Below are 13,158 nucleotides of genomic sequence, written 5' to 3'. Positions count from 1 at the left end.
CGCTTTTACACCGGTTCTACTCCGCTTTTACACCGGTTACCCTGCTTTAACACCGATATTTTTAACACCGGTGAATTACCCCTCCTACACCGGTGTAACTTCATTTTTACACCGGGCGGAGTTAAAATGAGTCTATTTTTAACACCGCTCTTTTTACAGTGCATTGTTACAGGTGGCGTGCCTGTAGTTTTACCAATGCACGAATCTTAGATTTTCTGCCGCGAAATTAATACCGGGGATACGTACTTTCGTCCGAGGTATGAAGAAAAAATATATACATATGAGTAATGCATATTCAAATATTTTTCTTTTAAGTTGAAAATAGAAAAAAATTTCGTAACTTTCTAACTTTGATATCTCTTTAGTGTTCGGAACAAACTTAGTTCTCTTGATATTGAAAATAAAATTTGATTAGAGTACGTCACGTGACTTTGACCATAGAAATGTCCAATCTACCGCTTCGTGTTTGAGGTGTGCAGTAAAGTTATCAATGTAGTTAGATGGGTACTTTTTATTTTAATATTCAAAAACTATGGTAAATTTAATTTTATAATAATTACAAACATTAATACACACTAATTGTTGTTGAAAAGAGTTTAAGACATTAAAACTTTTAAATATCATTTAAAATCGAAGAATCTTCAGAAAAAAAACATTCTTGAAGTTCAGTACTTTCTATGGGAACACATTCCAAATAAAAACATTTATTTTGTGTAACACTCTGCAAATAAAAAAAAAAAAAAATAATTTAAATGCGCTAGATTTTAACAATTATTAACTAGTGCATTATAATCTATTAAATATGTCTACTACACATACAAACTTTCCATTCGGACCACATCGATTTGTCGGATCATGATTCATAGGGAGATTAAACCCCACCGGAGATATATGCATCATAGTTTGTGTGGAGTCATTAAAATAAGGAATACAGTTTCTTGGAACTGTGAATCCTGCCGAGTCACATGAATTGGAACAACATTGTTCATTTTCAGTACACTGTGAACAATTATTTTTTTTTAGTGATGTTTTTACATCATATTAAAGTCATGTAGAATGTCAGATTGATATCAAATTTACGTAAGATGCCGTGACATTTCTATGAGCTACGTATGACGTCAAAACAAGGTCATGTGTTTACTGGGCAATTACGATATGTTATGGGAATAGTTCCCATATTGTATATATATGGTAATAGAGGTTTTCTTGACATATCAATCAGAGCAATAGCACCCATACAAATTATGGTAATCATTCCTACAGGAAATTCTATATGTGTTTCATTCTAATACAATATCGGAATAGTTCCTGTAATTTTATGGTAACGATTGCTATGCCATTATGATAATTATTCCCATACTGCTGTGGTAATCGTTACTATATATTATGGCAAACGTTACCATATATAATAGTATTGATTTTCATAATATTATGGTAATGGTTACCATAGTAGTGTGGAAACTATTGCCACAGTAACATTATGAGAATGATTATCATAAGATTATGGAAGTATATCACATATTTTATAAGAGCGGTTACCATAATGTATAGGGTTTACTCCCATACGCTTATTAAATATTAAGAAATCATTTCTTAAATAGCAAGAAATATTTATTGAATACCCGAGTCGAAATTAAAAAAATAATTTGAGCCTCTAAGTCCTACTGGAAGGCAAGGAGGCTAAAATTATTGTTTTAGACTATGATGACCTATACATGAGAACCATAATTTCGGCCTAAACTTGGTACTTTTGTCCGCTTTTACCATGTTTAGGTTGAAATTATTGTTCTAAAACCATAAAATTAGCCTCTGGAGCCTAAATTTGTACCGTCAGAAAGATTTTTATTGGTTGATGCGAAATAGGTAAGGGGAAGGAAGGAAACCCGGGAAAAAATGATCAGACATGAACAGGCATGAGTCTTCAGGTCTGATCAGGTATGTTCATGTCTGTTCATGCCCATCCGGGGAAAAAAAATTATATATAAAAAATGGCCCTATATAATTATATATAATTATGTGTAACTATATTATATTATATATAATTATTGCTATAAAAATTTTAAAAAATAAAAAATTTGGGCGTGTGCAGGATTTGAACCGTGGACCTTGCGCTCGAAAATTAAACACGCTACTCACTGACCTAAGAGATTTAGTTGAAGAGTAGGTTTCGTATGAACTTTATGCAATAAAAATCTTACATGTGATTGATTCTTGGTCAACAAAATTTTATATCTATGTAACAGACATGAATAGGCATGATCAGGCCTGAGCATATTTAACGCTTTAGACATGAACAGCCATGAACAGGTCTAATTTCAGGTCTGATCATTTTTTCCCTTTAAAGGGGAAGAAATTGAAATCAAAATGGCTGCCGGGAGCGGGGAAAATTAAAAATAAAAAAATCATTCTTTTTAATAATTTATTACAATTTTCAAGAATTAGTGCAGAAAGTTACTCAAATTATATATTCACTAGAGTAATTTTTTGTTTATTACTTTCAATAATTTTTATTCAAATTTCTGAGAATGCTAACTATAGTTGTAATTATTGGAGATGATAATAAATAAAAAATTCAATAAAATTTAATGGTTCAAACATTTATTTAATTACGTATTTTTTATTAAAAATCATTCATAATGTACTCATATTTTTTAGGTAATGTTTATTTCTCATTTGTTACAATGAATTTTAAAAAGAATCATAAAGTTCTTTTTTGTGTTATTGATTAAACACCTTTTTGTATAATTTTAAAAGAATTAATATACAAAAGTGTTAAATCGACACATAAAAGTGTCAAATATTTGACACAAAAATTTTCAACACAAAATTTTTTGATAAAATGACGCAAAATTTTTTATTGTGCAAGCTGTATTTTTGCTCTAAGCCAAATTATTGAAAGTTAGAACTTTTGATATTGAATCAATTTAATATGCTAACGTTAATAAAAAATCACATGCTTATTCCTACTCACATGTAATATTTTATGATTCATTAATCAATTTTTGTAACATTAGATGTCTAAATTTAACCTCTATTTAAAAACTTACAATTTCTCAACTTATACCGCTTTAAAACATTTTCTAGAAATTAAGTGGATCTATTTTATAATTTTACTTGATAAAACATAGAAAATTATAATTTGTCACGGTTGGAAAAATTTTTCAAGTCCACTTTTAGACTTTAGAAATATTCAACTCTTTCAAAATTTTTCAAAGTCTAAAAATGGACTTAGAAAATTTTTTTGACTGTGATATGTCTATGTTCTATATAGTAAAACTGTAAAATCGACCAATTTATTCTCACGGTAGGTTATAGAACCAAAAAAAATTGTTTTGTGAACAACGGTAGGCTCTGATGGAGGCTCAAAATGCTGTTCTAAAATACTAATTTATAACTCTATAACCTATTTTTAGGACATTGAGAGTCGAAATATTGTTTTACATTCAGCGGTAAGTACAACAACAAAGGAAATGAGGCTTTTGAGGCTCGAAATATTATTTTAATTTCGACTCGGGTACGAAAAAACGATGTTGAAGATATGATTCGATTCTTAAATACGAAGAACTCTTTTTAAATGCTAAGAAATTCTTCTAGCAAGGTATCAGTTTCATGAAATTTCATTAAATTTTATGCAATTGTAAAAAATTTCATGAATTCTTACCAGGCCATTTTTGGTATTTAATTTTATGAAATTTCGTTAAGTAAATTTTGTAAAATCTTTTAAAGAGACTTTTTTTTTCATGGGTAATATTTTTTGTTTTCTTTTCTGCGTGTGGTTCGTGCTTTTAGTATACTTTTCAGTGTTTTCTACGTGATTATAGTCAATATTTATGACATTTATTTCTTGATTTTAATTATTACTGATTAATTATACATACAAGTTTTCCGAAATGACGACAAGTTTTAGGTTCTGATACTGGATTCGCTGTAGGAAAGAAATCATCTTCCTGCTCCTCATCGGTAAGCATGCACAAAGGTACATAAGTGTTCATAAGGCATACATTAGAGCAGCAATCACTATTTTCGAAACACTGATAAATAAATAGATATTTATTTCAGCTCTCATTCAATATAATAACATTATGTCAAATATAGTGCATACCCGATGGTTTCCAAGAAAGCACTCAGCTTTTCCTGTTGTAAAAACATTAAATAAAAATAATAATTTCATAGCAATTAATATCACCATGATTAATTAATTATTTAAACGAAAACTTTGATTTGTAAGTATATAATAATAATAACGTATAAAAATTTAAAAGTGATTTAATAAATTTATTTTCGATGTATACGTGTCACTAAAATGCTAAGACTGAGTCATATACTTTGTGACTTGAGAAACAATAATAAAAAATAATCTTTTGGAATAGTTTTTTACGTTTTTTATCATTTGGAAATAGTAAATATTTTTTTTTATCATGAAATAGTCATAAAAATTTAACTATCGTTATCACTTCTCAAAAATTTTTGCAAAAAACATCCTTTGATTTTTCGCTTCGTCCATTTGAATATTTCGAAAAAACATAAACATACGATTATTGATAAAAAAAAAATATAGGTATTTTGTACGGTGATAAATCGCTGAGTTGTAATTATCGACAGAGAATTTTTTTTTTATGTTTTTTTTTAACATACTGATTCACTTGGTGAATATTCTGGAGAAAAATAAAAGCATAGAAACAACAGGAAAAAAAAGAAATGTTATGTAGAAACGATTAAAATTGTTCAGAACGGGAAACGTTCAAGAGTTGGGATTGAACCCAAGCTCTCAACATTTCAATTCTCCTTTACGGTACATAAAATACCCGACCTGGTACTTTATGATCTTGATGAACCTTCTACCTCCACCGTCCATCTTACGGTATTAAATACATTCTTTTAAAGGAAACTGCCGCTGCAACAGGATAGGTCCTGTAGCACGAGTTTGTTGCTGCAACAGGAAAGTTCTGTAGCAGCTACAAGACCCGGCTTGTTATAGCTTGTAATTGGAATGTACTGCAGTATTTACAGGACTAGTCTTGTTGCAGCTAGAGGATTAATTTTATTATTTGTTATTATCCATATTAAATTAATTTTTTAAATTAAATTATTATAAATTAACTTAATCATTGTTAAATTTAATTATAATTAATTACTTAACTATTAAACAAATAATAACAACAACTGAATTATTAATAATATTAAAAAAAAAATATTCAGATTCATACTGCTTAATATATAAATATATTTATTAATATGTATTTAATCAAAATTATATAGTAATCGTCTAATTATAAAGTTTTATCCGGTGATCAATTTTTCGCTGAAGGTTGACTTTAATTCTCTAATAAATTTCTAGCAATTATTAGTCATACTTGACTAAGCAAAATAAATATTCAGCTCAAAAAGATAATTGAATAGAATTCTAAATTAAAAATATTTCGAGTTTCAAATTTTGCTTAAAGTATCCAAAATATTTAAACTGTTATTTATTACATTATAATGATGGTTCAACGAGACCAAGGCTGACATCCAAGTAGAATTGATATTAGTCGTGATTTTCTTCAATTTCTTTTATAAATACTTCATATTTACATTAGATTTTAATTATTTCAAATACATGAGTAATTAAAGATAGTTAGAAAATCTAAACGTGCACAACTCACTTGCTGATTCAAAAAATGATCAATAAATGGCGATCCTACAAGCAAAAAAGTATTTAAAAAAAATAATAGTACTGATAAAAAAAAAAAAATGACAGCTAAATTTTTCGATGATTGCAATTTTTAAGTTTCTATAAATTATAATTAAACCGAAAGGATTTGTATCGTGATTTTCAAAAAGGTTTTTCCATTAAAGAATTCAAGTGTAATAAGAAATGCAATACATCAATCGGTCGTGTATTTTTTTTTTTAAGTTATTGTGTTTACCAACATCTGTAGATACTGACAGATATCACAGGTTTTTTTTTTTTTTTTTTTTTTTTTTAATCATTATGTTCAAAAAACGCGACTTAGAATTGTGTTCGTTTTATTCATTAATAAATTATCTTTTGAATAGTACGAATTTTGCTCTAGTTAAGCATATTTGAATAAGTGTAGATATGATTTTTACGTAAAGTGAATCATCTGGGACCGAGTAAGCGTTAGTAAAACACATCTCACTGCTTCGCGATTGAGTTGTGCAAAATGAATTCACACGAATAATTATAGACATGTGATTATTTTAGGCAGCTAATATAATAGTATCAACAACATAGTGTCCTACATAGAAAAATTTATTTAAGACAAATAAATGGAGCATTCATGCGCATATAGGTACGAAGAAAGAAATATGTTGAATTAATTTGGTACGAATGTTACATAAACGACAACATATATGATCATCATGTGTAAATACATTTTACCGCATGAAAATAAATGCCATACAGATATATATGTATACGGGGTGATATTTGAAGTAATTGATTAAAAACCGTATTTAGTAAGTAGTTATTCACGAAAATTATAATTTTCACGAATGTAAATGAATTTAATTATTCGGTAAAAACGAATACTTCATCTTATAACTATATTTTTAAATTTATGTGATGAACGATTAAAAATTTTGAAGATCACAGATTTATTATACGGTGTAATTTGCCGTTTAGCAACTGAAATTTTAGGCACTTTTTTCAAACGTCGTTTATCCATCCAGCGCTTCCGTTGAATTTGCTTTTTACATTGGTACTTAAAAAAAATATTTTCACCAAAACAAATAATTATCGAAGCTACATTTCCCGATAATAAAATAATGAATAATACATAAACGTGAGTAAACTGTATGATTGTTGGACCTTGTGGTTCTTTTTCTTCCTTGCCCTGAGTCAAAAATTTTTTAAATTTATTTATACAACCACTTTCACGTAACTTCATAATCCTGAAAATAAATAACTAACTATTTACAATATAATAATCTTGTGAAGAAGAGAAATTATGCGTTATTTTTACCCAATATCAAACGTCCGTTTGTATTTATAATTTTTCTTAATACCAGCAGTAGCCCATGTTGTATAAATAGGTTCACCAGTGGGTATTAAAGGACAAATTTTCATTTCCTCAGTATATTGTTTAGTGCTCGATTCAATAAATGCAAATTTATCTTTACCCCAACAAACTTTTTCATATATATGTTTTTTCGAACTTATTGGGGAAATACGTAAAAGATCTTCTGCACTCAACAACAGTTTAGATTCATTCTACAAATAAGAAATTTTGTCACACATTGAAAAGAAAAACGAATATTTATCGTTTGTATATCAGTGCAGCTGTAACTTTTTTAATAGTGTTCTCTCTAAAAAATAAATTACTGAAAATCACTGTGAATCAGTGGGTAGTCACTATTCCTACAGCTATAAGTATACTACGAATTCAACCAGTGGTATACTTATAGCTGCTTTCCAGTGCATATTCACTAATTTGCAGTGGGTTTCACTAATTCATTTTTATAGAGTTTGTTTGCGATATGTAAATTTATTAAATAATGATTGCTTGAATTTATACTTTGTCAAAAGTATGAAAATTTAAATATTCCATATTTTGAATTGATTGTTGTAAATTTATGTATGTTTATTTTTTTCTGAGTACAATTTTCGAAATTATGTAACTTATCGTAAATCACCTGAAATCTTTCAAATGTCGCCGATCCATCATAAATCAAAATTTCATAATTTGTTAACCGAAGAAGAGTCTCAATATTAGTAAACGGTGGTTTTAATTCAGTATTAGTCATATATGAAATTAAATGTGAACTGACAGTAAGCAGAAGAAACCAGGTAAAAAATCTTCGGGATAATTCAAATACTTTATACTTTTGTTGTTGTAGTTCTAACGATCCTGTAAATTTACAATCATTTGTTATTTAATTATTGACCTATTAAATGAATTCAATAATATAGTATAATACCTATCACATACCTTGGGCACAAAATGAAGCAAATGTATGAAATAAATGATCTTGAAATGTAGAAACACTGTTTTCCATTTTTATTTGGTGACTTAGTTTTTCTAACCATTTTCCTAAAGCGCTAAAAATGACCATCATTGCGATAATAAACAGAAATGCATTGAGAGAAAATATTTTAAGTATCCATGACTCACTCGGTGCATATTCTGGACGAATATAGAAGTAGAAGCTACATACAGAAAAATAGATTAATAGTATAATTGTTAGATTTTATTAAACGATCATAAAAATCTAATATACATATGAGACCGTGTCGAAAAATCGATGATTTTTTTTTTAAAATTATACGGAAAGTATTGCTCGAGATGACTAAAAAAAAAAAACTGGGAACCGGCTGACCCTGTAGGTCAGTCCCGAAACTTCTCGCTGTTTTCGAGTTCAACGACACTTGTCAAAATGCAAAAAAAAAATCGAAGAGCTCGACAAAATCTTTATATATATATATGTATTTTTGAGTCCTTCGAGCTTCTATAAGCAGTTTATTGATTTTTGTTCACGATTGAGCGTTCATATATAAAATATCCGAGAAAAGTGTAAAAAAAAGTGATTTTTCTTATATTTTTTTAATGAAATTATAGCTTGAAGTAGCAGTCAACGCAGTTTTTTAGTTTCTTACGCTAAATTTCTTTTGTAAATAATCAATTGAACTTATTTGATATTATTCGAAAAAAAAACTTTTTTAAAATTTTTCTGTTAACAATATCTCTTTAACAAATGATTCAATTTTGATGGTTGAGGTAGCATTCGACGCGGCTTATAGAGTTTTAAGGCTGATCAGATTTTCAAATCAATTCATGGAGTAAGTTGGAAGTTATGAAAAGTAACATTTTTTAAAAAGTTTTATTTTTCAAACTTCGAACGTACTGTATTGATTAACCATAATTTTTTATAGATTGTGGGAATTAATAAGCCACTTCGAATGACACCCAAAATATCTAAACCAGTTAATCCGTTTCAAAGTTATGGAATATGTACATGCAGACATACGTACGTACATACACTCGGACATTATCTCGACATTAGTCAGAATAGCTTCCTAGGACCTAAAATCGAGATCTATTGAATACTCGGTTTTCGAAAATCAGACCAAAGCCAATAATTTCTCTTTTTTTTGGATTTTCTAAATCTTTTTTTACAGTATAACGGTCTCAAAAAATAGATAGTTTTGTAATTATATCAATATTATGAAGTACATGATAAATGAAAAATGATATTTTATATATTTTAAGGTGCTCTTGGACTTTATTTTAATGCATATAAATAATAGTGTAAATTTGTCAAATATAATTATGGTAAATCATAGTTTTTTTTTCTAATATCAACTATATTCACTCACTAATGTTTAAAGTATGGAGTTGTATAATCCATCAAATTCAAATATGTTGAGTAAAACAATGCATTATGAATAACATCGATTTGGTCATCATGCATTAATTTTAATAGACCACTATAACTTCCATTTATTTCTCTTTTCCCATAATACTCATTGCGAATGCGTATTGGTTTGATGCTATAAAAATTTAATTTCTTATTAATTATCTTTTAAATAATAGTTTATTAACTTACCTAAAATTCGAATATTTTGATAACTCTACCCATATATTCGATACGGCTCTGGATATTTCTTTTTCCTAATGATTAATTTATTGAATATAAATTACAGCATATCCAGGAAAAACGAACTATATATGGTCACGTATAGCCATTTATGGCTTATACATGACCATATATGGCCATATATATAGCTTGAGCCAGGATCGAGCCCAGCCAAAGCCGCGGTTTTGCATCGAAGAAAAAAAAATAATTATCTACTCCAGAGACTATTAGAATACATGAGACATCTAATAGTCATAATTTTTTTTTTCATTGTTTCATCATTTTTTTTTTAAATATAGCACTCTAAAAAAAGTCATATATGTCCCTACATGGCTATATATTACTGTTTAGGGTCATATATGGAGCATTACATATGGCCATAAACACGAAAAGAAAAACATGAGAATTTTTCCAATTTTACTTAGGAGAAATTTCCTCGTTGACATAGCAAATTTTGCTTTATTAACATGGGAAATTTCACTAGGGAAAAATGGGAATATAACCATATTTTATGGGAATTTTAGGCATATATTATAGGAAAATCTTCCATGTTGCCATTGGAAATATTTCTATGTAGAAATGGAAAAATTGCTCTGTTAACGTTGCTGAAATTCCTTTATTGACATGGATATTTTTACCATGTCAGTATAAGAATTTTTCCCATGTTCCTGGAGTAATTTATTCTATGTTGACATGGGAATTTTTCCCATGTTGGAAAGGGAAAAATTCCATTGTTAACCTAGTAAATATTCCTATATTTAAATAGTAAAAAATCCATGTTAACATGAGAAAAATTCCCATGTCAACATAGGAAAAATTGCTATGTTGCATGGGAGAAGTCCACAAAAAAGCTAAAATCACTGAAATACCAAATATTTTGGTCATTTTTATAATTTAGGCTTTAAAGCGATAAAATAGGGAAGTGAGAAGGTTCTAACACTTACGAAAATAGAATTTCGAAGTTTCCGAAAAAATTTTGTGTAATTTAATTAAATTTTTTTTGTAGCACCTATCAATGAACAAATGTTTTTATAAATTCGGTTAATATAAATGAGTAGGGGAAGAGAAGGCAAAATGGGCCTCCTAAAATTTTGGATGCCTCAAAATATTTTCGGTCAAAATGGGCCCCCCAAAATTTTTAACACGAAACGTATTTGGGCGGGGAAGGGGATTAAAATGGGCTGTCTAGGCTTTGAAAAACGAAAAATATATTTTTGGCCAAACGTGTTCCTAAAATTTTTGTAACAGAAATAATCGAGTAGTAATTCAACAGAAAACTTTAAATTAAGTTATTTTAAGGTCCAAATCTTCACTATCAACTCTTTTTTATAGTAAATACATAGCAAAAAGTTTCAAAGCATAAATCAAGCAAGAAACATACATTGAGTTTTTTTGGGGGCCCGTTTTACCCAACTTTTCAGGATTTTTTAATTTTGATAGACACACCAAATTAACACCAGAAACTCAGCAGAAGGAAAAAAAAGTGATACGAGCTGAAAAACTCACATTTTTAAAAATTGTTTGAGGGGAGCTCATTTTGCCCCACATTTTTTAATTTTTTATTCTTAATGGATAGAACAAATTAAGATCAAATACTTGGCAAAGGAGTAAAAACGAGTAAAACAATTAAAAAAACTGAGGATTTGAAAATTTTTTTCTTAAGGGACCCATTTTGCCCCTCTTCTTCTCCTATATAATCATCATTCCAATTAATTAATTTTGATTTACTTAATAAATTACGTAAAAAAACATCAGTTTACAATTATTTTACTTCTATATACATGGAAATTTCTACTTTGTTGACAAGGGAATTTTTCCCATGTTGACAGTAGAGAATTTTCCATAGCATTAAAGGAATTCCAACAATGTTAATATAGGAATTTTCCCAATGTCAACATGGGAATTTCTCCCATGTTAATATGGGAAAAATTCCTATGTTAACATTGGATTTGTTCCTATATTACATAGTTATTTTTCCAATGTTGATATGGGAAAACTTACATTTTCTATATAGGAATAATTCCTATGTAACAAAGCAAACTTTACCATGTGACATAGTTACAATCCACCCATTGACATAGTAAAATTTACAATGTCACCAGAGGAATTTTCTCCAAGTACAGTTGGAAAAATTCCCATTTTTTTCTCTCCGTGGCCCGAGTCAAAAAATAATTTTGGTTTTAGACCTCAAATGGAAAATTTTGAGGTTTGCCTCAATGTGTCCTCAATGTGTCCTCACCATTTAAAATTCATATAAATCTCAGATGAGGTTAGTCTCATTTTGTGCGACTTTTGCAACTTTTAGACGTACATAAGGTTAACCTTATGTGTATATTTTTTATCGATGAGACCAATATGAGGTTGATCTCACGTAATTTCTTGTGGATGAGACCAAGATGAGGTTAACCTCACGTCTCAATACTTCTAGGATGAGACCAAAATAAGGAATGTCTCGAGTGTATTTTTTTTCTTCAAATTTAAATAAGCAAATTTATTTTTAAATTACTAACCATTTATTTGAACCGAAGATGTACCTTTTAAGAAGATGTTGGATGTTCTTCTATGTCCGATTGAGACTATCATTATATTGACACGTTTTTTTGAAAAACTAGTGAACCAAAAAATCTGAAATTTTGCAGGTGTGTTCAAATAAGTATATAGATTTGTCTGATTCAAACTATAATCGTCTACAAAATTATAAAAAAAATATGTATTTAAATAATTTCGGCTAAGTCGAATTGACAGACCGAATGCTCCCACATAAAATCCTTTATATATATATTGGGCGAAACTTCTTGCAGAAAAACTTAGAACCACTTTATAAAGAAATATTTGAAGAATCATTTCCATATTTTTATTTTTCCTTATGATAAAAATTCGAGCTGAATAATCTGTCAAAATGTGAAATAATTATGGGGTTAGATCATACAAATAGTAAATAGATAAAAATTAGTAATCAATGAGATTAAAATTCTATTACAAGATGTCATTGAATGTCAATTTTCCTTCAAATTTCCGACGTTAGATGTCTCTAATAAATCCATGTATGTCAATGATCTGTCTCCACTGCTGTCAGAACGCGGACGAAAAGTTCCCCTTCCTAAGCATCACACACAATCTAACCAGTACTTGAGAAGGGGAACTTTTCGTCCGCGTTCTGACAGCAGTGTCTGTCACAGGAGTAAGACCTCACTCGGAACACATGCACATATGCATATATATATATATATATAGTCATATTTTCCCACCACTTCCAGAAAAAAAAATTTTATGTAATCATATTAAGTTTTGTATAATTTGAGATATTTTTATTTAATTTTATATATGAATGAATATATTTTTATATAGTTATTACTAATATATATGCATAACTTTTTACATAAAATCATTCATTATTGTATGTAAAAATATAAAATCTGATATAGTTTTATAATTTGATATATCAACTTATATATTTACATACATTTATTCATAATTTTATCTCATTTACACCACCGTATTTTACGTCATTATATAATATCAGATATATAATTTTGTATAGTTTCATAATTTTATCTCATTATCATCTTCATAGTTTAT

The 13,158-nt window shown here is 28.5% G+C and overlaps 2 protein-coding genes across 2 annotated transcripts; both read right to left on the bottom strand.

The window, feature by feature from the left end:
* Window positions 1-496: 496 nt before the first annotated feature.
* LOC103576059 (uncharacterized) lies at window positions 497-4,319 on the bottom strand. The gene is made up of 4 exons (XM_008556081.3): window positions 4,103-4,319; window positions 3,879-4,031; window positions 820-999; window positions 497-721 (listed from the first exon to the last, which is right to left on the bottom strand). Exons 1-4 carry the CDS (start codon window positions 4,187-4,189, stop codon window positions 614-616), a joined length of 528 nt encoding a protein of 175 aa, XP_008554303.1. The 5' UTR covers window positions 4,190-4,319; the 3' UTR covers window positions 497-613.
* Window positions 4,320-5,012: 693 nt separating this feature from the next.
* LOC103576060 (uncharacterized) lies at window positions 5,013-12,632 on the bottom strand. The gene is made up of 8 exons (XM_014443996.2): window positions 12,090-12,632; window positions 9,550-9,614; window positions 9,320-9,493; window positions 7,935-8,152; window positions 7,639-7,853; window positions 6,969-7,216; window positions 6,783-6,897; window positions 5,013-5,027 (listed from the first exon to the last, which is right to left on the bottom strand). The coding sequence occupies exons 1-8, from the start codon at window positions 12,090-12,092 to the stop codon at window positions 5,013-5,015; spliced, it is 1,053 nt and encodes a 350-aa protein (XP_014299482.1). The 5' UTR covers window positions 12,093-12,632.
* Window positions 12,633-13,158: the final 526 nt, after the last annotated feature.

This window comes from Microplitis demolitor, chromosome 1 (assembly GCF_026212275.2).
Source record: "Microplitis demolitor isolate Queensland-Clemson2020A chromosome 1, iyMicDemo2.1a, whole genome shotgun sequence".
NCBI classification, from domain to species: domain Eukaryota; kingdom Metazoa; phylum Arthropoda; class Insecta; order Hymenoptera; family Braconidae; genus Microplitis; species Microplitis demolitor.
Note: the sequence above shows the minus strand (reverse complement) of the source record. Positions and strands in the feature narration are given on the sequence as shown.